At 54.2% G+C, this 22,392-nt stretch overlaps 10 protein-coding genes across 10 annotated transcripts; 8 read left to right on the top strand and 2 right to left on the bottom strand.

Annotated features, from left to right (window-relative positions):
* The first annotated feature begins 545 nt into the window (after positions 1-545).
* K489DRAFT_435268 (uncharacterized protein) lies at positions 546-2,387 on the top strand. Its single transcript, XM_033608590.1, has 2 exons — positions 546-1,196; positions 1,303-2,387. Exons 1-2 carry the CDS (start codon positions 729-731, stop codon positions 2,164-2,166), a joined length of 1,332 nt encoding a protein of 443 aa, XP_033455334.1. The 5' UTR covers positions 546-728; the 3' UTR covers positions 2,167-2,387.
* A 1,101-nt stretch (positions 2,388-3,488) lies between these two features.
* K489DRAFT_385086 (FAD/NAD(P)-binding domain-containing protein) lies at positions 3,489-5,137 on the top strand (the record flags this gene model as incomplete). The annotated part of the gene is made up of 2 exons (XM_033606012.1): positions 3,489-3,576; positions 3,682-5,137. Coding segments are annotated over exons 1-2 (1,246 nt in total), but the record flags the coding sequence as incomplete, so codon positions are not given.
* A 1,199-nt stretch (positions 5,138-6,336) lies between these two features.
* K489DRAFT_385084 (uncharacterized protein) lies at positions 6,337-7,237 on the bottom strand. Its single transcript, XM_033606011.1, has one exon. It carries the CDS (start codon positions 7,211-7,213, stop codon positions 6,779-6,781), a length of 435 nt encoding a protein of 144 aa, XP_033455332.1. The 5' UTR covers positions 7,214-7,237; the 3' UTR covers positions 6,337-6,778.
* A 588-nt stretch (positions 7,238-7,825) lies between these two features.
* On the top strand, positions 7,826-11,581 carry K489DRAFT_385083 (glycoside hydrolase family 3 protein). Its single transcript, XM_033606010.1, has 4 exons — positions 7,826-9,057; positions 9,128-9,146; positions 9,207-9,286; positions 9,352-11,581. The coding sequence occupies exons 1-4, from the start codon at positions 8,223-8,225 to the stop codon at positions 11,526-11,528; spliced, it is 3,111 nt and encodes a 1,036-aa protein (XP_033455331.1). The 5' UTR covers positions 7,826-8,222; the 3' UTR covers positions 11,529-11,581.
* A 1,430-nt stretch (positions 11,582-13,011) lies between these two features.
* On the top strand, positions 13,012-14,110 carry K489DRAFT_413915 (P-loop containing nucleoside triphosphate hydrolase protein; the record flags this gene model as incomplete). Its single annotated transcript, XM_033608103.1, has 4 exons — positions 13,012-13,021; positions 13,110-13,291; positions 13,372-13,795; positions 13,932-14,110. 4 exons carry the CDS (start codon positions 13,012-13,014, stop codon positions 14,108-14,110), a joined length of 795 nt encoding a protein of 264 aa, XP_033455330.1.
* Positions 14,111-14,275: 165 nt separating this feature from the next.
* Positions 14,276-15,164, bottom strand: K489DRAFT_391296 (uncharacterized protein; the record flags this gene model as incomplete). The annotated part of the gene is made up of 2 exons (XM_033606681.1): positions 14,276-15,111; positions 15,140-15,164. The coding sequence occupies 2 exons, from the start codon at positions 15,162-15,164 to the stop codon at positions 14,276-14,278; spliced, it is 861 nt and encodes a 286-aa protein (XP_033455329.1).
* Positions 15,165-15,627: 463 nt separating this feature from the next.
* On the top strand, positions 15,628-16,943 carry K489DRAFT_385078 (uncharacterized protein). The gene is made up of 3 exons (XM_033606009.1): positions 15,628-16,257; positions 16,325-16,724; positions 16,784-16,943. Exons 1-2 carry the CDS (start codon positions 15,968-15,970, stop codon positions 16,599-16,601), a joined length of 567 nt encoding a protein of 188 aa, XP_033455328.1. The 5' UTR covers positions 15,628-15,967; the 3' UTR covers positions 16,602-16,724; positions 16,784-16,943.
* K489DRAFT_385077 (uncharacterized protein) lies at positions 16,695-17,187 on the top strand. Its single transcript, XM_033606008.1, has 2 exons — positions 16,695-16,724; positions 16,784-17,187. Exon 2 carries the CDS (start codon positions 16,932-16,934, stop codon positions 17,154-17,156), a length of 225 nt encoding a protein of 74 aa, XP_033455327.1. The 5' UTR covers positions 16,695-16,724; positions 16,784-16,931; the 3' UTR covers positions 17,157-17,187.
* A 992-nt stretch (positions 17,188-18,179) lies between these two features.
* On the top strand, positions 18,180-18,401 carry K489DRAFT_294119 (uncharacterized protein; the record flags this gene model as incomplete). Its single annotated transcript, XM_033600265.1, has 1 exon — positions 18,180-18,401. A coding segment is annotated over one exon (222 nt), but the record flags the coding sequence as incomplete, so codon positions are not given.
* Positions 18,402-20,216: 1,815 nt separating this feature from the next.
* K489DRAFT_385074 (uncharacterized protein) lies at positions 20,217-21,166 on the top strand (the record flags this gene model as incomplete). The annotated part of the gene is made up of 5 exons (XM_033606007.1): positions 20,217-20,517; positions 20,586-20,814; positions 20,868-20,878; positions 20,932-20,980; positions 21,028-21,166. Coding segments are annotated over 5 exons (615 nt in total), but the record flags the coding sequence as incomplete, so codon positions are not given.
* Positions 21,167-22,392: the final 1,226 nt, after the last annotated feature.

Here is a 22,392-nt window from a genome sequence, read left to right as displayed (position 1 = left end):
CGAAGTGTGGAAGATGCGACGCAGTGCGATACTGCAACAAAGTATGGTTCGTGGCGCACCCGGTTTTAATATCAAGTTGAGCTCACACATGATTGGACTGCCAGACAGCCGGATAGAGGAACGGACATAAGAACGAGTGTGGTTGTCACTAGGACGTAGGTAACTGACCGTCGGAACATGCGATCAAGTCATATTTCCGTGTCTCGACGCGGGTACCAAATGGCGGCGGAGAAGCTCAACAGGTGGATGGGATCGGCTAGAGGAGATCGAGACAGATGCTTGAGTGCGAGATTCGTCGGCAAGACCGCCACGGGAACGCCACTACTCGTGTCTGAGACCGGAGGGACACGACCAAACGCCTACGGACGTCGACGCCTGTGAGAGAGAGAAAGGTCGAGGCTATGAAGCGGGCGCGTCGTGAAGTTATGCAAACTTGCGCGCACGGGCCGCCGGCCTTGTGCAGCCTGCGCGCGATTCCGGACGCGGCAGCGTCGGTTTTCAGATGCGGAAGGCCTGTCAGGGAGATTACAAGAAAAAGCATTAACAGTCGACTCACGATATCGCCCTTGGGGTCTCAAACCGCGCAAGGCCATCACATTTGCTTATTCTTCTTTCTGCTGTTGTTCAAATGACAAGATCTCGCGTGGTGATGTCGTAATCATCGACGATCCCTACTGTTATGGCTGGGATAGACTTCTCAAGACCGCGGCTGGTATTCGTCTGAAATAATGGGCATTATCAAGTCCCTGGGAGCTTTAGCATCTTTAAGCCAACGAGCAGCTCTGCAAAAGCCAGGGTCTGGTGGTCCGGTCGTGTCAGCCATCCCGAACAGCAGACCCAAGATTCTGATACCGCTAGGTGGATCGTTGCACCATAAGATACTCGGCCCAGCGCCGAATCAAGACAAACGCAGGAAACGCAGCCTGTCTCACAAGCGTCGTAGATCCTTACGTTCACCTAAGAGGCTGCCGGGATGGTGGACGAATAGAGATAATCTCGGTTCGCTGGCGCAATTCAAGGACTTGATCACAAAGCCGCAATCCGGTCGAGACACGATCCTCGTCGCTCTTGACACTGAGTACAAAGGTCCCATTGTCACGGAGATTGGACTTACAACATTGCGGGTCAGCGACATCCAAGACTTGCAGCCCGACAAGCATTTGGCCGCCTGGATGCAAAAAATGGAACACTATCACGTAAGTCGTCCTTCTTCGCCATTGAGCTGCAATAGCCGGGACCTAAACCGCAGATGTAGAAACGAATGAGGAATGAGAATTGGTTGACCTGATAGTTTGTATACAGTTTGTCCTCCGTGGTTCAACAAGTGGCATCCGTCCTAAAACTGCACGGTTCGCCAAGAGTCAACGCATGTCTGTGACGGAGACTTGCGCTGCTGTTTTCAAAATCTGGCGACGACTTCTACCTCCGACAAAAAGTGAAGCCAACGTCGCTTTGATAGGCCACAGCCTCGACGGTGACATTGACGTACTGCGTAACGTCGATAATCTCGCCGATAATGTCCGAATCCTTCTTCGTGATGATCCGCGTCTTCGCGTCACCCACCTTTTTGACACACAGCATTTTGCCAGGGGCAGCGAGCTGAACTTCGCCTCGGTCTCCCTCGCTGACCTTGCATCGAGTCTGGATATTGCCCCAGAGTACCGTGACGACAGAGGCATGATCGCCGGCTGGCACAATGCCAGCAACGATGCGGCATATACAATGCTCACAGCCCTGTTCATGGCCACAAGGAATCCTGGCGATGCTCTGATCAGCCCGACCAGATCAGCGATGCAGCACCGAAATCTCCCTTCTTCACCGAGCGCTTGGCGCGAGTGGAGCAGGGCAAGACAGGTACGCCGTCGGAGCGTTAAGCTCCAGAGGCGGAAAGAAAGGCAGGAAAAGCAGAAACGCCGGGAAGCTGTCAAGGCGCACCGGAAACAGCGGCTTTCTTCAACGAGTGCTTGGCTCGAGCAGAAGGCAAAGCAGAAACTCCGGAAAGCTGACGATGTACTCCGGGAAGCTCTCCGGACACTCCGGCCACGGACACGGAATGCATCCAGCAAATGGATGCAAGGGGCCAAATGGATGTTGCAGGGCGGGTGCTACATCACCTTGGTATATGTCTTTGCGATTACTTCCCAAGCTGCAGTAGGCTTCTTTTGAGTTTAGATTCGTCGGTGTGGCTAGTGCGGCGAGAAACAAAATCATTATAGTCAATGAGGTCCTGCCGCGATCAGGCAGGTATAACTGCAGCTGCTGTACAGCGCAGAAGGGCTCATTGATAGATCCAACGCCGAGCAAGCTTGGAGACGGGGTGACCATAAAAGATAGAAATAGATTCCAATTTAATTGCCACATCGGTGGTCGTGATAGAGGACGTGAGTCGTTTTGTTTAACCGTCGTGAACATGCCCATTCTCTCACGAACACTGTGAAATGGCCAATCTAGCTTTGACATTCACTTGAGAAAGATGCTCAAAAGCCAGTCCCGACACCTCGGCAGATTTCCCCCATCCCTGTCGTCATATCGTCCTTCAGCCGTCACCGATGAAGCCTACAATGCCAGCCATGAGCGGGATGCTAGCTAGCACCAACCACTCTTACATTTTTTGACATCGACACTCGTGACACTTTTACTCATATGCTTTCCCAACCCAACCCTAACACAAACCATTCAAGGTACCTCTCACGTCTCGCATAACAACATCGCCGCTGTTCACAGCTTCAATCGATGCAGCTTTTATTTTGAAGACCCGATGATTGACAAAGAGATCTGGGACGAAGCGCTCGACTTTACTGATACACCGATGACACCGTCATCAGATCCGCCAGGTCTGGATGCGTCTGAGGTGATCGACGATGCGCTGGTCACGGCAAATTTGCTGCTGGCAATCTGGATCGTCTATCGAGTCGTGGCCGTCCCACCGACCTGGTGAGGATAAGGAACGTCTTGGGGAAGCTTCATGCTCACAGGTTCGTGTGGATTCCATAGGACGTAGTGTATGCACGACGGCCAGCGAGCCCAATGCCACAGCCAGAGCACCAACGAGCAAGCCACTGCTATCTCAAGTCACCATACAATACAAAAGATGTGCCAAAAGGGGGAAGTAATGTGCGTCACAAACGACCTGCGCCATCAAGCAAATGTCAAGGCAGGAGATACAAGGACGTGCTTCGAAGAGAAATTTGGTCTCTCGCGCCTTGAAGATCGGAATCTACAGTGAAGAGATCCGGGCTGGAGACGCTGCTCCAGATCATGGAATCATGAGGATGAACATTGTCTCGCCAGGCGCGCATGTCGAAGGAGAAGTCCAAAATGATGCGAAAGCCTCGTGAGAATTTTGGACCCAGCGCACGTGCATGAGTCAGCAGCTTTGACGCCTGCCCAGGTGCACCGTGCTTGCCAAGCTTCTAGTAGAGCAGAATCGTGCACCATCTCTTCATCTTCACCCATATCCATTCATCTATTTGCTACCTCTCCTATCACCCTCATGATGGAGCTCGAAAGTCTCGACGGGTCCAGCTGGGATGTCCTCATCTCCGGCACTGGCCTGCCACAATCTCTTCTCGCGCTGTATGTGCGCCGTTGAAAGTTATTGCGTCCTTCCAGCTTGTTCAGCTCGAGAAGGAAAACATCAAGACTAACGCATATCTTTCTGCGGTTGCTTCGGATATGAAGTGCACTTTCACGCTCCGGCAGGAAAGTCCTTCACGTCGATCGAAATGACTACTACGGCGGCGAAGAGGCAGCCTTGACGCTGGCTGATGCTGAAAAATGGGCGGAAAACCATGCTGCGACCAGTGGTGGGAGAAGCAACTTCAGTCATGCTACCATATCGAAGCCTGCTGGCCATGACACAAGCAAAGCTGCACCATCACGATCATACTCGCTTGCTCTCGCACCGCAAGTCGTTTATGCTCGATCAACACTGATCCCAGCGTTGGTTTCGTCCCGCACGCACACTCAGCTCGATTTTCAAGCTGTAGGATCTTGGTTCCTGGTCGAAACCTCCAAGGAGAATAAGTCTGCCCCTGGTAAACTCATCAGGGTACCTGGAGGTCGCGAGGACATCTTCCAAGATGATACACTCGACCTCAGGGCGAAGCGTTCTTTGATGAAATTGCTACGTTTTGTCACGACATCGGAAGAGAATCCGGACGCATGGACTGAGGACAAAGACTTGCCGTTGCCGGCTTTTCTTCAGCAGAAATTTGGACTCCCACCAGCGTCGCACGCGCCAATATTGGCGTTGACCTTGAGCACATCTCCGGCAGAAAAGACGGTCGTCGAAAATGCAGTACCACGAATCTCTCGACATTTGAGCAGCATCGGTCTGTTTGGTCCCGGGTTTGGCGCGCTGGCTCCCAAATGGGGAGGACTTGCCGAAATTTCGCAAGTTGCCTGTCGTGCCGGCGCAGTTGGTGGAGGAGTCTATGTGCTCGGCAAGGGTGTTGAGCAAGCCTCTTCGGCCGACAAAGACTCTCGTGTCAATGTGACACTCACGGGTCAGGAAAAGGTCTCCACGTCATGGCTGGTCGGACAATCTACAGACCTGCCCTCTACTGACACAGCTCACGCTGAAGTCTACGACGCAATTTGTCGAAGCATCACTGTCGTATCAGCCTTGCCTCCCGCGATCTTCCCACGAACATCCGAGGGTGGCGTGATACCTGTCGGTGCGGTGATTCTGGTCCCATCGGCCACGCCGGATGGACCACCAGTATTCATTCTCGCTCACTCGAGCGAATCTGGAGAATGTCCCACAAATCAAGGTGAGTTCTATCGTTCCTTTCCAAATAACCCGGGCTTCCACATCACAAGGCCCCATGATCTCATCTTGAAATGATGAACAACCTAATAATTGAATACTTATCTACATTGTCTGAACAACATTGACGATAAACAACCTCTGACAAACTGAAAAACCATTCGATGATTTCATTTTCACGAACATAACACACGACCTTCTCGCAATTGGGAAAGAAAGTAGCTGACCATGTCATACTCGATCTAGCCGTGTTGTACGCTTCCATCGCCCGGTCTGCGGACGCCGGCGGTTTCGATCTCCTCTCTAAAGCTGTCGACCAATTCCTCCTGAGCCTTGCTGGTTCCGAAGACGTCTATTCTCCTTCTGAGCGTATTTGGCAAATGCAGTACCAACAACAGCGACGATCACACACACAGCCGACAGACTCCCCCAATGACCACGTACTCGTCATGAAGCCCCTCTCGCTCGACCTCGCATTGCAGGATGACATTCTCGAGGATGTGAAGCGTGTCTGGCGTCAGGTCTTGAGCGCGGAAGGAGACGCTGTTGTAGATGATGCGTTTCTGAAATTCGAGGAGAGGGATGGGAACGGAGCTGTCGATGATGACGGCGAGGAATAGACGATGGCGCATGTAATTCCCGCTACTCACCTCTACACAGAGAATCAGATATGAAAAATTGACTGAAGAATGTTGACTCGAAATTTACTCGTCAATGTATAAATCCTCGCCTGTGAGACACTCGTATCCACCGCCCTGGAGTATTTTTGGGAAGGGTGCAGCTCCTCCTTGTCGAGCCGTGAAAATATACGTGAGCAATATACGACATCGATCGCCCAACGCGTCTCATCGAGTCGTGTCTGGTGGTCACGGGATTTCTTCGGGAATCGAATGGCTGATTATAAAGCGCCTGCCTGTCATTCATTCTTCTCCGCCCGAAGTTCCCCCGGGAGACGCGCCGGGAGAACGCGCAGAATCATCACGGTGAAGCTGCAGGCAGGGAGGCCCGGCTCGCGACGCTCCCCAGTTTGTAGTAGGTATGGCATGGTATGGACAAGGGCTGCATGCATACATCGCGGGAATTTTCGCCTTTCATCCGAAGATTTGCCCGATCCGGAGTTTTCTTTTAACTGCCGGGTGGCAGCTGGGTGGGTATGTAGGTAGGTAGGTAGGTAGGCACTGAGGTGTTGCGTGGTTCCATCCATCATGACGGCTGAGGCGTTGCGAGAGAGATGGCGGCGGCGGCGGCGGCGGCACAAACCAAGCAACTCCAGGGCTGTTCTCCACACGACCGCCGACGTCAGCCCCAGCGGGCGGTCCGTCAGCTCCGAATGGGGACATGCCCTAGAAAGCTCCCGCCAACCATCAATTTGCAGGTGGATGTGGGGAAAGCTCCCTCTCTCCCTCCCTCTCTCTGTGCCCCGTATCCCGCCTCATAATCATCATCATCCACATGCATGAATGATCGGCGCGATGGCGATTCGGTGGCTTTTTTTTGGATTCTTCCCACACCTCCCTCCCTCCCTTCCCGCGCTTGGCTTTTGTGGAGAACAAAAAAAAGCCGGGGACAGGTTTTCAAAGGATGGGAGGGGAGGAGAAAAAAAAGGCTTGGGTTACATCCGCTGCGTTGTTGTTGTTTGTGTTTGTGTTTGGCAGTTGGCAGTCGCCCGTAGATGTCCATCGATTGATTTCCGATTTTTTTGGTGCCAGGATTGCACTGCGGCGGGTGACGGGTCTTCGATTGCTGGTTGAGGACATGCCTCTTTCGACGGATGAACAGTGCAGTGCGAACGCAGGGAGTAGCAAGCAATAGCAGATGACCGTAGCCAAACGGCAGAAACGTTCCCCATGATCTACTGTTGCACTACACGATCGATGGTTGAAGAAAGAAAATCTCGAGGACCCGCCAAGATTGGAACCACCTCGATTTCATGTGTTCCTTCTCGTACGGTCATACGCCCGTATGCGATAAAACAAGACAAAGGTTCTCTCGTCCGACAATGCGTCCTCACGTACGGTCCATTCGCGAGTCAAACATTCTACAGGAGAGCGAACTATCATCCTTGTGGTGTTTCCGATCCAAAGGGACGATGATCGTACAGTACAGTGCAAGCGGGCGGCGGTATACAGCGGATGTGCAAAACGATGAGGCGCCTACAATTTGTCTTTCTTCCCTTTCTTCCAGCCGCAGTCGATGAAAGATCCATGTCGCATTCCCGTCGTCCGGCGGCGGCGGCGGCGGCGGTGGTTCGGGGGATACACGGCAGATCTGGGACATACCCATCGAGGGGTTATTGGGTCCCGTTTCTTCCAGCTGGATCCCTCTAGTCCGGCGTCTTTCCTCCCCGTTGGACAGTCCTGGCCAGCGGTAGGGCTGATGTAGTCCCGGATAAATGTATATACCACCATGTGTGTCCCTGGTCGACGAACGATAATCACACATGTAAAGGACATACCCACGCGAAACAGGCGTCGGGTAAAGGCAGGAGATCTCGGGCGTCGGCGCCATGCGATGGGCCCTCCATCGGAGAGATTCCGTATGGGGTCTCCATTTATTGCTATTGAATAATGCAAGAGCTGCAGCAGTAGCTCGGCCTTTTCTTCCCCATAACAGGGCGGAGAGAGAGAGAGGGCGCAGTCATGACTGATGATGAGGTGTTTGGCTCGTATCGCGATCTGTCTGCCTCCATTGACGAATCACCTAGGTGTGCTGTAGAGCTGCTGCTGCTGCTGCTGCTGCTATGGTCTCTGTTTCCTCGCTGTAGTGGTGAGACATCGAGACACACGGATGCCCACCAAACATACCTAGGGTGCTAGGCAGGTTGCATGTCAATATTCGATAGCTCCGGTTTGGGAAAAAAGCTGGAGGGTTCGGTCAGCATGGAAATATGCCCAATGGCTGTCTCTCATCATCATCGCACATGTATTAAAGTCAAGGGACAGCATTGATGGATTAGCTTCATGTGACGTTACAGTACGTACTACAGTTCTAGCTAGGTAGGTACAGTGCCTATACACACTCATCACTCATTTCAGATCACCACCACCACCGCCACCACCACCACCGCGAACACACATCCATTTCCTCGCTTCTCTCTTTGGTGGGGGGGAAACACACCCTTTCCGTCTGTGTATATGTCGTGAACCCTTCATTGGCTTCCACCATCACCGTCCATCATCGCCATTGACACGCGGAGCGCGATTGACGACTGACAACCGCTCTACAGCTGTCAGGTACCATAATAGAGTCTAATCACCTTCCCACTTCATCACCATCGCCATCGCCTTTCACCTTTATCATTGGCCTCCTCTACCCTCTTCTCTTCTCTCTCTCCTCTCCACGCCGTGTCCTTTTACTGTCTTCTCCTCCTCATCGTCTTCGTCCACTCAATTCGCGTGTGGGTCTACTCACGCATCGAGCACGACCTCCATCACCACCCTCACCACCCGACATGGTGTCTTCGCTCACCTCCGCTCTGGTCGCGGCCTTGCTGCCGGCCACGGCGGTCTTCGCGCAGACCAACCCTGGCGCGCAGACCAACCAGACCTCGCCGCCGCGATACCCATCTCCATGGTCGTCCGGTCTGGGCGACTGGGCCGACGCGCACGCCCGCGCCGTCGCCTTCGTATCGCAATTGACCCTCACCGAAAAGGTCAACCTCACCACCGGCGTCGGTTGGGAAGGTGAAAAGTGTGTCGGCAACAATGGCGCCATCCCGCGTCTCGGTTTCAAGGCGCTCTGTATGCAGGACTCGCCGCTCGGTGTGCGCTTCGCCGACTTCTCCTCCGCATACCCGGCCGGTGTGACCATCGCCGCCACCTGGGATCGCGAACTCTTCCGTCGCCGGGGACACGACATGGGGACCGAGCACAGGCGCAAGGGTGTCGATGTCCAACTCGGTCCGGTCGTCGGTCCCATCGGCCGTTCTCCCGAAGGCGGTCGCAACTGGGAAGGTTTCTCACCGGACCCGGTTCTCTCTGGGATCGCCGTCGCCGAGACCGTCAAGGGTATCCAAGGGGCGGGCGTCATTGCCTGCACCAAGCATTTCATCGGCAACGAGCAGGAGCACTACCGTCAGGGCCCTCCTCCCGGTTACCTCAAGGCGGCCATCAGCTCCAACATCGACGACGTCACCATGCACGAGCTGTACATGTGGCCGTTCGCCGACGCTGTCCGCGCCGGTACCGGTTCCATCATGTGCTCGTACAACCAGGTCAACAACAGCTATGCCTGCCAGAACAGCTACATGCAGAACGAACTCTTGAAGAACGAGCTAGGTTTCCAGGGTGAGTCGCGAGGGTCGTGAACTTGGTGGAACTCAGGAGCTCTGGCTGACCGTGAATTTGCTTGGTTCAGGTTTCATCATGAGCGATTGGTGAGTTGATCTGGAATCATGTCCGAGCTTGTTACGAGCCAATTCTGACTTCCTCCCCAGGCAAGCGCAACACTCCGGCGTCAGCAGCGCGCTCGCGGGTTTGGACATGACCATGCCTGGTGATGTCACCTTTGACAGCCGTAAGTGGAGCACATTATTCGTGACATTGGAAATCGAGTGTTTTTTCTCACGATATAACCAACAGGCACATCCTACTGGGGCGCTAACTTGACCATTGCCGTGCTCAACGGCACTGTCCCGCAATGGCGTCTCGACGACATGGCTGTCCGGATCGTTGCCGCTTGGTACTACGTCGATCGCGAATCCAACCAAGTCCCCGATGCCCCCAACTTCTCCTCGTGGACGACCGACACCTTTGGATTCCGTCATGCCTTTGCCCAAGAGCGATACGAATTGGTCAACCACCACGTCGACACCTACAGCGATCACGTCGATGACATCCGCGAGTTCGCCGCCAAGGGAACCGTGCTCCTGAAGAATACCAACAACGCCCTGCCGTTGACCGGCAAGGAGCAATTGACCGCCGTCTTCGGCTCTGACGCCGGTGAGGCCCAATACGGCCCCAACGGATGCTCCGACCGCGGCTGTGACAACGGAACCCTCGCCATGGGTTGGGGAAGTGGAACCGCCAACTTCCCATACCTCGTCACTCCCCTCGAAGCCATCAAGACCGAGGCGCTCCAAAACCGCAAGGCTGTCGAGAGCGTTCTTGACGACTACGCCTACTCTCAGGCCTCGGCGCTCGCTCGTCGTGCTGCTGAGGTTGACGGCGTCTGCTTGGTCTTTGCCAACTCTGATGGTGGTGAGGGTTACATCATCGTCGACGGCAATGAAGGTGATCGTAACAACTTGACTCTTTGGCACGATGGAGATACCTTGATCAAGAAGGTCGCGGATGCATGCAACAACACTGTCGTGGTGCTCCACACCATCGGTCCCGTCCTTCTCACTGCTTGGTACGACCACCCGAATGTCACCGCCATCGTCTGGGCAGGTCTCCCAGGCCAAGAGTCGGGCAATGCTTTGACTGATGTCCTCTACGGTCGCGTCAACCCTGCCGCCAAGTCTCCCTTCACCTGGGGTGCCACCCGCGAGTCTTACGGCACCGATTTGATCTACACCCCCAACAACGGCGTCAACGCTCCCCAGGACAACTTTGTCGAGGGTGTCTTCATCGACTACCGCGCGTTTGACAAGTCCAACACCTCTCCAATTTACGAGTTTGGTTATGGTCTCTCCTACACCACCTTCTCTTACTCGAACCTCCAGATCAATGCTCACCCGGTGCCGGCCTACACCCCCAGCTCTGCCCGCACCGCTCCGGCTCCGACCTATGGCACCATCAACAACTCCTCCGCTGCCTACCTCTTCCCGGCGGACTTCCCGGGCAAGATCAACGCCTATGTCTACCCGTTCTTGAACTCCACCGACCTCGCTGCCTCCTCCGGTGACCCGAACTACGGCGTCGCTTACAGCTGGCCCGACAAGTCATACGATTCCTCCGCCCAGCCGATCCTGGCCGCTGGCTCATCCGTTGCCCCCGGTGGCAACGAGCGCCTCTACGACGTCCTCTTCACCGTCTCGGCCACCGTGACCAACACCGGCAGCAAGTACTCCGGCGACGAGGTCGCCCAAGTCTACGTTTCCCTCGGCGGACCCAACGACCCCAAGGTCGTGCTCCGCGGCTTCGAGAAAGTGCGCGACATCGCCCCCGGCGCCAGCGCGACCTTCTCCGTGGACATCACCCGCCGCGACGTCTCCAACTGGGACACCGTCAGCCAGAACTGGGTCATCTCCTCGTACCCCAAGACCGTTTACGTCGGTTCCAGCTCGCGCAAGTTGCCGCTCAGCGGAGCCCTCGTCTTCGGCGCTCCCTCGACTGGTGGTGGCGGAAACAATGGTGGAGGCTACACCCATGGTAGCGGCGGCGCTCCCTCTTCGACCGGAGCCTCCACCGGCGGAGCAGTCCACCCCACCGGCTACACCACCCCCGTCCATCCCACCGGCTACACCTCCCCAGCCCACCCAACAACCGGCACTGGCAAGCCCTCAACCATGAAGACCGCTTCCTCCGGCCACGGCAGCGGTCCCGCCACCCATCCCTCCAAATCCGCCCCTCATCCTCACCCCCACAGCCCCAAACCTCACCACTCCTCCCCCTCCCCCGCAGCTTCCGCCAACCCCGAGACCCACCCTCATCCTCCTCCGCCATACCACACCAAGCCTTCCGCAACGACCACGACCTCTTGCGCGCCTACGGCTCCGGGAGGGTATGCTCCACCTCCGCCTCCGCCACCACCGGCCGAAAAACCCAGCGGTTACGCCCAGCCTCCTCCCCCGGCTCCTAACCATTACGCTTGAAGAATGAGGAATAAGAACGGGGATGGACATGGACATGGACATGGAACGGACATGGATAAATGGGATATCTGTATGGAGATATCAAAAAAGGAAAAAAAGACATCGCTGTGGTTTTAATCGATAGTCGCTTTATTTTTCGTATGGAAATTATGGAAATTATGGAATTGAAGAAAATTGATTCATGATGCAACCTGTCTGTGACAAGTTTGGATCCGAACACTGCCTTGGTAGATATTCATCCATTCGCGGAAGTCGCCCTGGGGCCCTCTCGCGTTGACGCATACTATCGCAGGTCTGCCCTGGTCTGCTCTGGTCTGGTCTGCTTCTGGTCTGGTCTGCTCTAATTGTGACTCTTGCTTCTTTCTGGTTCTCTTCTCGAAGGGATGAGGATGTAAGCTCCCCCAGAAGGCGATTTCTTTTCTTTTCAATTTTGTGGTTTGTTGTAGCACCTGTTGTTGTTCGTATTATGGCTGCGGCGTTCCCCCCGCGGAAGTGCATTTCCTATTCCGGTAATTTCCTTCGTCGGGCGACCCGTGGAATAATAACACAACCCTAATGATCGTCGTAAGGTGTTGTGGCGTAGGACATTTCATCTCATCAAGAGACGGCCGGTCTTCGCCGTTCTCTTTTATGATCCAGTCCGAAAAGCAGAACTTGACGGGTTCTTCATCACTTGGAAACGAGAGACATTGGATGATCCGGGTGATCTTTCCATCGACACGGCCACCATTACGTCGCTTTCATAAGATCTTTTTACGAACAAGCAATCGTTGAACCCAGCCTTCTTTTCCCCATCGCATCCGGCCAGTCGCAACTACCTCGAGGGAGGCCTCCGGATATCGCTCACGACTCACCTGCCGCCGTTTCCTCTGCATCTACAAGAAATATTGATAATCTGCAAGGAGAGCAGCATATCCAAGAGAGCATCCACCACCACCATCGCCGCCGTGCGGAAAATCCGTTCGAGAAACAGGAAAAGAAAAAACTCGACAAACGACGCATCGAACTTCCACCTTGTCTCCTCCTCCTGCTCCTCTTCTCCTCCTCCCTTCGACGATGTCAAGATTCGCCTCGCCATCCCTCGCGCAGAAATTTCACATCTCAACATCGAATGTGCAATGCTGCGCCGCGATGAATCGATCGGCTCTCCTCCTGCCGGGATCGACGAGGGCGGGAAGGGTTCATCTGGACTGCTCTGGCGGAGTGAAGCGGCTGTTCTCGAATTCTGCGCCGAGAGCGAGTCATGAAAATCCTTTGGTAAGTGCGGCCCGTTTATACCGCTCCTTTGAGGGTGTCTTTGTTGGAATTGCACGCTTGGTGGTTCTCAGCTTTCCATGGGCCACGACTTGATATGAAGGGGATTACATGTGGGACTCGGTTTTTCGATCTTTGGACTTTTTCGTCAAGCTTTTGTTGACATGAAATTTGGGGGATGGTGTTTTAGGGTCTTCCTCGCTCAGGCACGCCGGCGCCTTTTCCGAGGATGAAACGCGGTAATTACCTTCCCTCCCCAATTCGAACGAAACACACCAGGAGATGTGGGAATCGGTGCTGATGTTTGTTTTATGATTTTTCTTCCAGGTCTTCCCGAGAAACGGCGGATTCCCAACGTCAAGAAAGTCATCCTCGTCAGCAGCGCCAAGGGCGGCGTAGGCAAGAGCACCCTCTCAATCAACCTGGCTTTGGCATTGGCGAGGCAGGGTCTCCATACGGGTATCCTCGACGCGGATATCTATGGACCGAGTATCCCCACCTTACTCAACGTGAGTTCTCCACACGACAAACCCGCACTTGATACGAAAAATAGAGGCAAGACACTCTGACCAGTAACCCCCATTCATAGCTCGAAGACCACTCCCCAGAACTCACGCCGACCTCCACCCTCCTCCCGCTGACATCCTACGGCCTCTCCGCCATATCCATGGGTTTCCTCGTCCCGCAACACAAACCCATCGCATGGCGGGGCCTGCTCATCCAAAAGGCGCTGAACCAACTCCTCTTCGAAGTCTCCTGGCCGTCGACGCTGGACGTTCTCGTCATCGACCTGCCCCCCGGAACCGGCGACGTCCAGCTGACAATCATGCAGAGCGTCATCCTCGATGGCGCGATCGTGGTGAGCACGCCGCAGACCCTGGCGCTGAGGGACGTGCAGAGGGGCGTCGCGATGATGGGCACGATGGGCGTGGAGGTTTTGGGCCTCGTGCAGAATATGAGTGGGTTCGTGTGTGGCGGGTGTGGGATGCGCCATGAGATTTTCGGGAGCGATGGTACGCCGAATTCTTTTCCTTTTCTCTTTCCCTTCCTTCACCCCTCCTTTACAACCCGTCTTTTTCTTTCGCTCTCGGCTTTCTTGAATCCGCAACGCTGGAATGCCATGTTGACTTTTGTTTTGTTCAACTTCAGGCGTCAAGAAAATCTGCGGCGAATTGGATGTTCCTTTCCTCGGCGAGATCCCCCTCAATGCATCCATCTGTGCGGATGCCGATGTGGGTAAGCCGACGATGGTGGCCAGTCCGGAATCGCCTTCTGCCGAGGCGTTCATGGCTGTTGCGGAGAAAGTGCGCAGGGCGATTGATATCTAAATTGTCCGATTGAGAGATTTGGCGTGGATCGAAGCTAGGCGGGATTGGTCTCAGATCTCGGAGAAACACCCGATAGGCTGCTTTCCCCCAAGGAGCCACTCACTCCGACCACTGAAGCGCGTCCCTGAAGAATCCAATACAACGTCCAACAAGGAAAACAACAGATCAAGGCCCACCATCACCGCCCGCCTTGCTCTTCTCAATAGCCCTCATCTTCCCCCTAAACTCCCTACTCGTCCTCCACCACTGCAGCAGGAAAAATCCCATCGCGACCCAGAAGATCACCATCGCAATCACCAGCGGCGCCACCATGGCGAAAATCGTAAACCCATAACACGCCCGCTGGAAGGCCTCGTTCCCCACCAGGTACTCATCCGCCAGCCCGACCTGCATGGCCGTCAGCATCAACGCCACATAGACCAGCGCCGCCGCCAGTTTCCCGAAGTGGTCCGCGTAGAACTCGCTGAACAGCGCCGTCGACGTCTCCGGGAGAAAGCCGTACACCACCCCCTGGCCGGTCAACCGGCAGACCTTGTCGAGCCGGCTCAGCCGGAGTTCGCCGTGGATGTAGCGCGGCGCGATCTTCGCGTACGCGTCCGGGCCGAGCACGCCGTCGACCTCTTCCACGAGGGCCTTCCACGTCGACCAATTCAGCGTCTTTGGGAGAAGCGCCGCCTCGTGGGCGATGTGCAGATCGAACTCCGTCGCCACGAGCGCCATGTACGAGAATAGGAACCCTAGCGCGTAACTCTGCAGTACCGGATCTGTTTGGACGTATCTCTCCTTGAAGGCACTATCGAGGAGGTAGAGCGGGAGCGGCTTGATGCAGATTCGCCCTTTGCTCCACACCATGTGCAGGTCGACGTTCTGCACACCGACGATCTCGCGCCGCATGAGCCGGTGGACGTGCAGCGCTCGTGGAGGCAGCACGCGCCCCGCCCAGTACAGATGGCCTTGGATCGACGCCAGCCGCGAGGGATACAGGTCTTGGTGGAGGAACGCTGGGATGTCGCGTTCGGGGCGCTCGACGCCTTTCGTCGTGGGCGGGCGCCATGTCGCGGCGAGCGAGTCGAGGGGTGGTAGAGGCGGCGGCAGTCGTGAAGATGTTGTGGGAGTTATTGCTTTTTGTTCGGTTTGGTGTATCGTCGTATCTGATGAGGCGGTCGCCATTTGGACGCGATCTTGTCGTCTTTATCCGTGGAAGTAATCTTGGTCACTCTCTTGAAAATGATCGCGTCGTAGCTGAAGCCAATTCGAACATTCTTTTTGAAAGCGCAAAAGATCGGTGGGCGGCCCTTTTATAGTTGACTACCTAGGTAGATCAGCAACATGGTTCTCTCGTGGTCCGAAGTGGAAAGCGGAACCAAGATTTGCTAGACGTCTGAAGCTTCGCCTCGTTCCACGTGGCGGCCCGTCCAGCCAGCCCGCTGGACTGTTTTTCCGCCGCCCGGAACGTCCTCCCGTATATGTTTGTTCGAGAACTTGTGCTGATTGTCTTCGCACATCAGTCGCAAATGTTTACGAGCAGCAATTCTGAACTAAGTATCGTTACCACGCTGATTGCTGATGGAAGGACTGCGCAGTTGGTGACCAAATCAATGCATGGATACGGTTCTTCACCGAACGTGGTGTTATTGTGGCTATGCTGGGGAGGAAACGTCCCATGCATTCGTTCGCTGGCTGCGGTCATCCTGCTCCAGGGCCGGTCACATCGTGGCAACGATCTGCATCGTCGGACGATCTACAGTACATCAAGACACCTCGTGTCCCATGTAAGTTTTCGTGCCCCGCATCTGCGCTGCTCGCGATGCAGTGGTGACAGACATCATCAAATCCGGTTCGCGCGGCAATACCAGCATGATGGTCAAGAAATACGTGTGGAAGGTCCAGAATATTCCCGCTGGTATCCAACGAGATGGCCTTCTCGCACTGTTCAAGGATCCTGAAAGATTACGTGTGAAATCAATTTGCCCGGATTTCGATCGACCAAAGTGTTCGATCGCCACCGTCGAATATGATCCATGGCCGGAGCATCCAACGGCCAGTCCTGCCTTGCGTGAGACCGGACATGATATGCCTCACATTGATCGCGATTTCTGGGGTTTCACTCCGATCTATCATCCAGAATCAGGAGATTACGATTCAGAGTATGCCTGCCTGAAATATGCGTTGTCGCCCGTCGCGCTGCGAGAATGATCTGATGTCGAGATACAGCATAATCGCCATCACCGGACTTGCCGGACATGCCATAGGGTCATGGACTATGCCCAATGGAAGGATGTGGTTACGTGATGTCCTGCCGGACGATGTACCAAACGCTCGCATCCTCACGTATGGCTACGATTCTCGCTTAGCAGACTCAATCCGTCCCTTTTCCACGGTGCAGGACTTGGCGGAGGAATTTTTGGTCAATTTGGTCTACATGCGCGAGATGACCGAACAGGTATTTATCTTGAAGGGATATGCCAGCACCGCCAAGTCTCGACACTGATGAAAGATAGGGCGAACGACGGCGAGTTGGAGTCATGCTCGTTAGTCATGATCGCTCGGCTAATTTTTGCACAGTCCCATCATTCTGATCGGACATAGTCTAGGATGCTTGCTCATTAAGAAGGTAGGCCATCAGCTGACGCCCTTTGTATCCTCCCTCGAACTATACGCTAACAAGGTCAGGCCATGATAGGATCGAGATATCTGCGGTAAGAGATCTCTGGACAATGATGGTTACTCTACCGCACATCTGGCCGTTGACATCCAAAGCAGCGAGAGACATCGCCTGCCTATCTGCTTACTTATATTCCTGTCGGCGCCACACAGAGGCATGAATAACGAGGCACTCCAAACTATGATTGAGAGCAGAAGCGAATTGCCGGAACAGCTCCTCAACGAACTGGGTCCGCGCTCTCCGACGATAAGGGAAATGCATGACCGATTTCGGAAAGTGTCAAATGACATTCAAATCCTCAGCGTTTACGAAACATTAGAAACGCCAACGGTTATCTACGATGCAAGTGCCTTCGAACCGGACACTACCTTCGCATGCTAATTCAACACTCCATCGCCACAGGATATTCAGCAAAAGTTCGTCCGAAGCGGCAAAAGCGTGCTGCTTGTGGATGTCTACTCTTCGGTGGAGAACCGAGATAATGAAGATACCATCCTTGCCAAAGCTAACCATACAGACATCGCGAAGTTTGATAGGTACCAAGGAGGAATATATCCACCGATTAGAGCTATGATAAAGCAAAGCCTGCTGTCGGCGAATGCGCACGGCGGACACAGTTCGGATCGTAGAGCGGTATGTGGACATCTAGAATGCACTTTGGATCTGCCCGCCCTTCTTCTAACATGAGTTCCACGAGTTCAGGGACAGGCTACGCCGAGGCGCCACCAAACACATGAAAACACGAGGAAAGATGTACTGGATGATCCAAACCTCTCATCTGAAGCCGTTGATTCGGTCTGGTCGATGTCCAAACCGTTCGGTAACGAGTTGAACTCGCTTCAGGCTGGAGATCTTCTTACACCTGAGCCTGGGACTCGCCCAGAACCTATGGGGGACCCGGCTCATGGAACCAAGCCGGCAAGCGTCAGCTCACAATTGGAGATACCCGTCGGCTCCGAAAGACATCTGCGCAAAGATTCTGCTGCATATTCGGCACCGCTTCTACCGGCTCGTGGATCTCGCGCGACATTATTTGCTGAAACAAGTCAGCCATCCCAGAATTTGGACACCGAATGTATCCGATGCAAGCGAGTGATAAAATCGACAGAGTTCTTCTGGCAGTGTACCACAACACCACATACCATCGTTAATGCCGAGGGTCAGGCGCCCGTATGCCAGATGTGTTACAAGGAATCGACCTACTGTGTCGAGCATAGGACGGCACCGATCAGGCATCGCGTTACATCTTACGGTAGCCAGCGCATATATGAATACTTCCAGAACAGGGATCCTGAACCAGGAGATTCAGCTTTGACTCTAGCAGTGAAGGCGAATGACATCGATCAGGTGGAGGCTTTGGCTACAGACCCGAGATTGAGGGACGCTGGCGATACATTCGGGGACTCTCCTTTACACGTGGCAGCCTTTATAGGTTCTGAGGCAGGCTTGCTCTCTCTGGCACGACGCGGAGCCGATCTCGAAACCACCAATGCCATCTCACGCACTCCCTTGGCAACGGCGATATTCGCAAGAAATGTTGCCCTTGTGAAGTTGCTGCTTGAGCTGGGTGCAAACAAGTTCGCTTGCGATGGCCGTCAACGCTCAATGCTGCACTTGGCCTGCCTGGTGTGCTCGACCGAGATCGTAGCAATGTTAATTGCCGCACTGTCTCCGACGGAACTGGCAACGATGTTGAATAAAGGGGATCGTGGGCGGACGACGCCGTTGGAAATAACTCTGGTGATGAACGATCACGCTATCTTAGAACAGCTGCTCATCGCTGGTGCAGATCCAATGAGAACCTCACAAATCGAAAAGTCCGAGGTCTCGGCGATCTTGAGACTGCCAAATTCCCAGAACAGCGCTCTAATGATCAGGCTTTTGGTTGAGTATGGCTTGAACTTGGCCGCTCTCAACCCAGGCGCCAACCCTCTCCATTGTGCGGTCTGGGCTGACCGTGCAGATCTTTGTCAGGCGATCCTCAGCGTAGATGCAACATTGCAGCAATCGTCACGGCGCACCGGCGCCCAGTCTCTCTTAGAGGTCAAGGACGAGTCCCTCCGCACCGCCCTCTGGCTCGCAGCTGTGGGGAACAGACCAGAAATTTGCCGAATACTCTTATCGAACGGCGCAGATGTGAATGTCGAATGCCCTTTTGAGCACAACGCAAACACTAAGTTCATGCTCACACCGGTAGCTGCCGCAAGCATGAACGGTCATACCGACGTTGTGACTATTCTGGTCGAGTCCGGCGCCCAATTGGATAAGCTGAATGCCTCCGGCTTCGACGCACTCGGCATCGCGGCCGGACACGGCTATCTCGAGGGCTGCCGACTGTTACTCAAGGCAGGTGCCCGCCATGACATCAAGTACGCGAGCGGAATCACCGTCTTGTTGAACGCCGCCAGGAACGGACACGTCAGCGTAGTAAAGTTCCTGCTCGAACAAGGAGTTCGTGCATGGCCATTCTCGACCTTGAAGACGTGGTACTCGACATGGTTTGACCCTTCCATTCGGATGGCCGTGAGGGTGGAGATCACGATGCTTTTGGAAAAGTACGATATTGAGAAGACGTGCTGAATAAAGGCGTGATGCAAACGGACTTTCGTCTGGGCTGCCCTGCATACATCTACGCACTATACACCGCAGCCGGGCTTTTGGATGCTCTTGGATCGTTATATCTGATCTTCAGGCTATGTACGAGACTGAAATGAGTGGAGAAGGGATTCGCTGGAAATTGATGTGGCGTACCTTTGGCTTTGGCTGATTACTACCCTGAGCTTAACGCGTCCTGTAACAATTCGTTGATGGTTTCCCGACGCGCCGTCGAGGAAGAATTGGAAGGTCGCTGGTTTCAAAACACCGAGTCTCGATCGATCCAGTGTAGATACATGCCAGAATCCTTGGTATAATGTATCGTCCGGTGCGTTCTGGGGAAAATCTTGTTGTTTCGTGTTGATCTTCCAGAGGTTATTGAGTTTCTTATGGGACCAGGACGCCCGAATTTTGGCCCTTACCCCGGAATGACCCCCATCGGACCGCTGCGGCCGGCCAGCACGCGCAGATTGACGAAGCATGCTCCGGTGCTCGTGCACAAGTCAACGTAATTCGGGCTCTTCTCATCAGGTGTTGTTACGCGCAGTAAGGACACATGGGCAGTCCATCAACATATTTGCAGACCGCAAGATGTGCACTCCAACAGGTTCCGAATGTGTCAAACTTCTCGAAAAGTGCAATCGCCATCGTTGGGAGGTGCTGCATATCACCCAGGCTGGCGGCATTGATCTGCTGTATGACCAATCGATCGTGGCGCCCTTCTGCATGAAGCCGAAAAGATTGCGAAGGATGGCCCGAAACCGATGCACCGCCCCGCGCTTCAGTCGCAGCAGGCGAGGAATGCCGACTTTCACGCCTTGCTTCTGCTATGGCAGTAGCAGATCATCATGGTCAAGAAATTCATTTGGAAGGTGCAGAATATCCCTGCTTGGATCACCAGAGACAGTGTCCTCGCCTTGTTTCGTGAACCTGATCGGTTGCGCGTCCGATCAATATGTCTCGATTTCGATCGGCCGACCTGCTCCATCGCGACTGTAGAATACAACCCAAAACCGGATCATCCCACAGCATGTCCAGAATTGGTTGCCGATTCTGGACGAAGCATGCTAAACTCGCCTCATATCGACCGCGACTTTTTCGGATTTACACCATTATATCACCCAAAGTCTGAGAACTATGAGCTGGAGTAAGACCGAACGCGCACCGTCTATCGCTGACATGTCTGCATCGGTGGTATGTACTGACATCTTCCAGTATTATTGCTGTCACTGGGTTAGCTGGCCATGCAATCGGCTCGTGGTCGATGTCTAATGGGAGCATGTGGCTACGAGATGAATTGCCGCAGGACATCCCCAATGCTCGAATCCTCACATACGGCTATGCCGCACCGTTGACAGGAGGGAGCCTGCCCAATACCTCGCTGCACGAGTTGGCAGATGAGTTCATGACCTATCTGCTGGCTTTCCGTGGGATGACCGAGCGAGTACGAGACTTCGAACGTGCTGATGATATCCAGTCCTGACCGATGACTTCTAGGGTGATGAACGGTGGGCTACTTTACGAAATATCCAGTCATGTCCTCCTGCTGACGGTTGCATAGGCCTCTCATCCTGATCGGGCACAGTCTAGGATGTTTGCTCATCAAGAAGGTCTGTCTCCCAACCCGACCTTTCGAGAACGTGCTGACCGCCCGCAGGCAATGATAGGGAAAAAGTATCTGAGGTAGAAGTCGAAAACCGACGGCGATCTTCGGATCACCTTTCATTGTGGCTTACTAACCTGTACGACAGCCAACGCGTGCGCTTGCCCATTCGTCTATTGATATTCCTCGCGGCTCCCCAAAAGGGCATGAATATCGATGCTTTACAGGCTATGGTCAAGACAGCGCCTCCGCAGCATCTGGTTTATGAGATCGGTATAGGGTCGCCGGTACTGAAGGACATGCACGATAGGTTCCACGACGTCTCGAATAGGATACCCATACTATGCGTGTTCGAGACCTTGGAGACACAAACAGTCGTGTTCGACGTGAGAAAAGCCTCGCAGAGCAAATGTGCGTTCCCTGCTAATCGATCGACCACAGGAAGCTCAGAATAAGTATGTGCGGGCGGGCAAGCCAATGATGCTTGTCGACCTCGAGTCCGCGCTGGAGCGCCGGGACAATGAAGAGTCTATCCTTGCGAAAGCCAACCACACCACTATTGCCAAGTTCGATAGGTACCAAGGTGGGATTTATCCAGCAATAATAGCAAAGATTCGAAGAAGCCTCATGTTCGCTATGCATGTCGATGCTGTGAATACTACTCGCGATCAGCCACGAATTACCGTATGTAAGATGGGGACACAGGAGCCTTTGAAACGAGTGCTGATGTTTGAGGTACATGTGCAGGAGAACACGCTTCAGTCTGGGTTGCGATCGCCGCCGGCCCCCGCTAAAGCAAAGAGCAACGCCAATCTTGCGAGCAAAGCTACAGCCTCGCCACCACCGAAGCAAACTCCATCACCAAGGCGGACTCCATTCGCGCTGCCACAACAGGATAGCAATAGATCCGCCACCCCAATTAGCGGCATCAAGCCGCAGACGGCAGCAAACGCCGTTTCAAACACTTCTATAGCAGGTAGTGAACCCGAAGCAAACGTCGACAGCCGTTCACAGCAGTCTGCCAACTCCGATTCCAACGATCGTGGTCCAGCCATTGTCAAGTTACCTGCCGAGCCTAGCCTAACAAGCAAGAATTTGAGCACTACTTGTAGTCGGTGCAAGCGTCCGATCAGCTCGCCAGATTATTTCTACCGATGCTACAAAGATAACCACAAAACAGCGCATGTCAAAAGTGATTGGATTCGTGCAATATGCAAGACATGTCGTTCGTCAAATTTCACCTGCCAAGAACATGATATCAATCTCATCCAACACGTGTTGATCTACAGGCAGGGTTTGTCGGATGTCGTTATATATATTGATCGGAAGCCGCAGGCCGGGGACTCCTATCTAATTAACGCATTGAAACGCCGAGATCTCGATGGAAGGAAGTGTCACTCCAACCTGAGAGAGACAACC

This window comes from Dissoconium aciculare, assembly GCF_010015565.1.
Source record: "Dissoconium aciculare CBS 342.82 unplaced genomic scaffold K489scaffold_20, whole genome shotgun sequence".
Classification (NCBI taxonomy): Eukaryota; Fungi; Ascomycota; class Dothideomycetes; order Mycosphaerellales; family Dissoconiaceae; genus Dissoconium; species Dissoconium aciculare.
The sequence above is the reverse complement of the archived record's forward strand: the minus strand, read 5'-3'. Positions and strand labels throughout refer to the sequence as shown.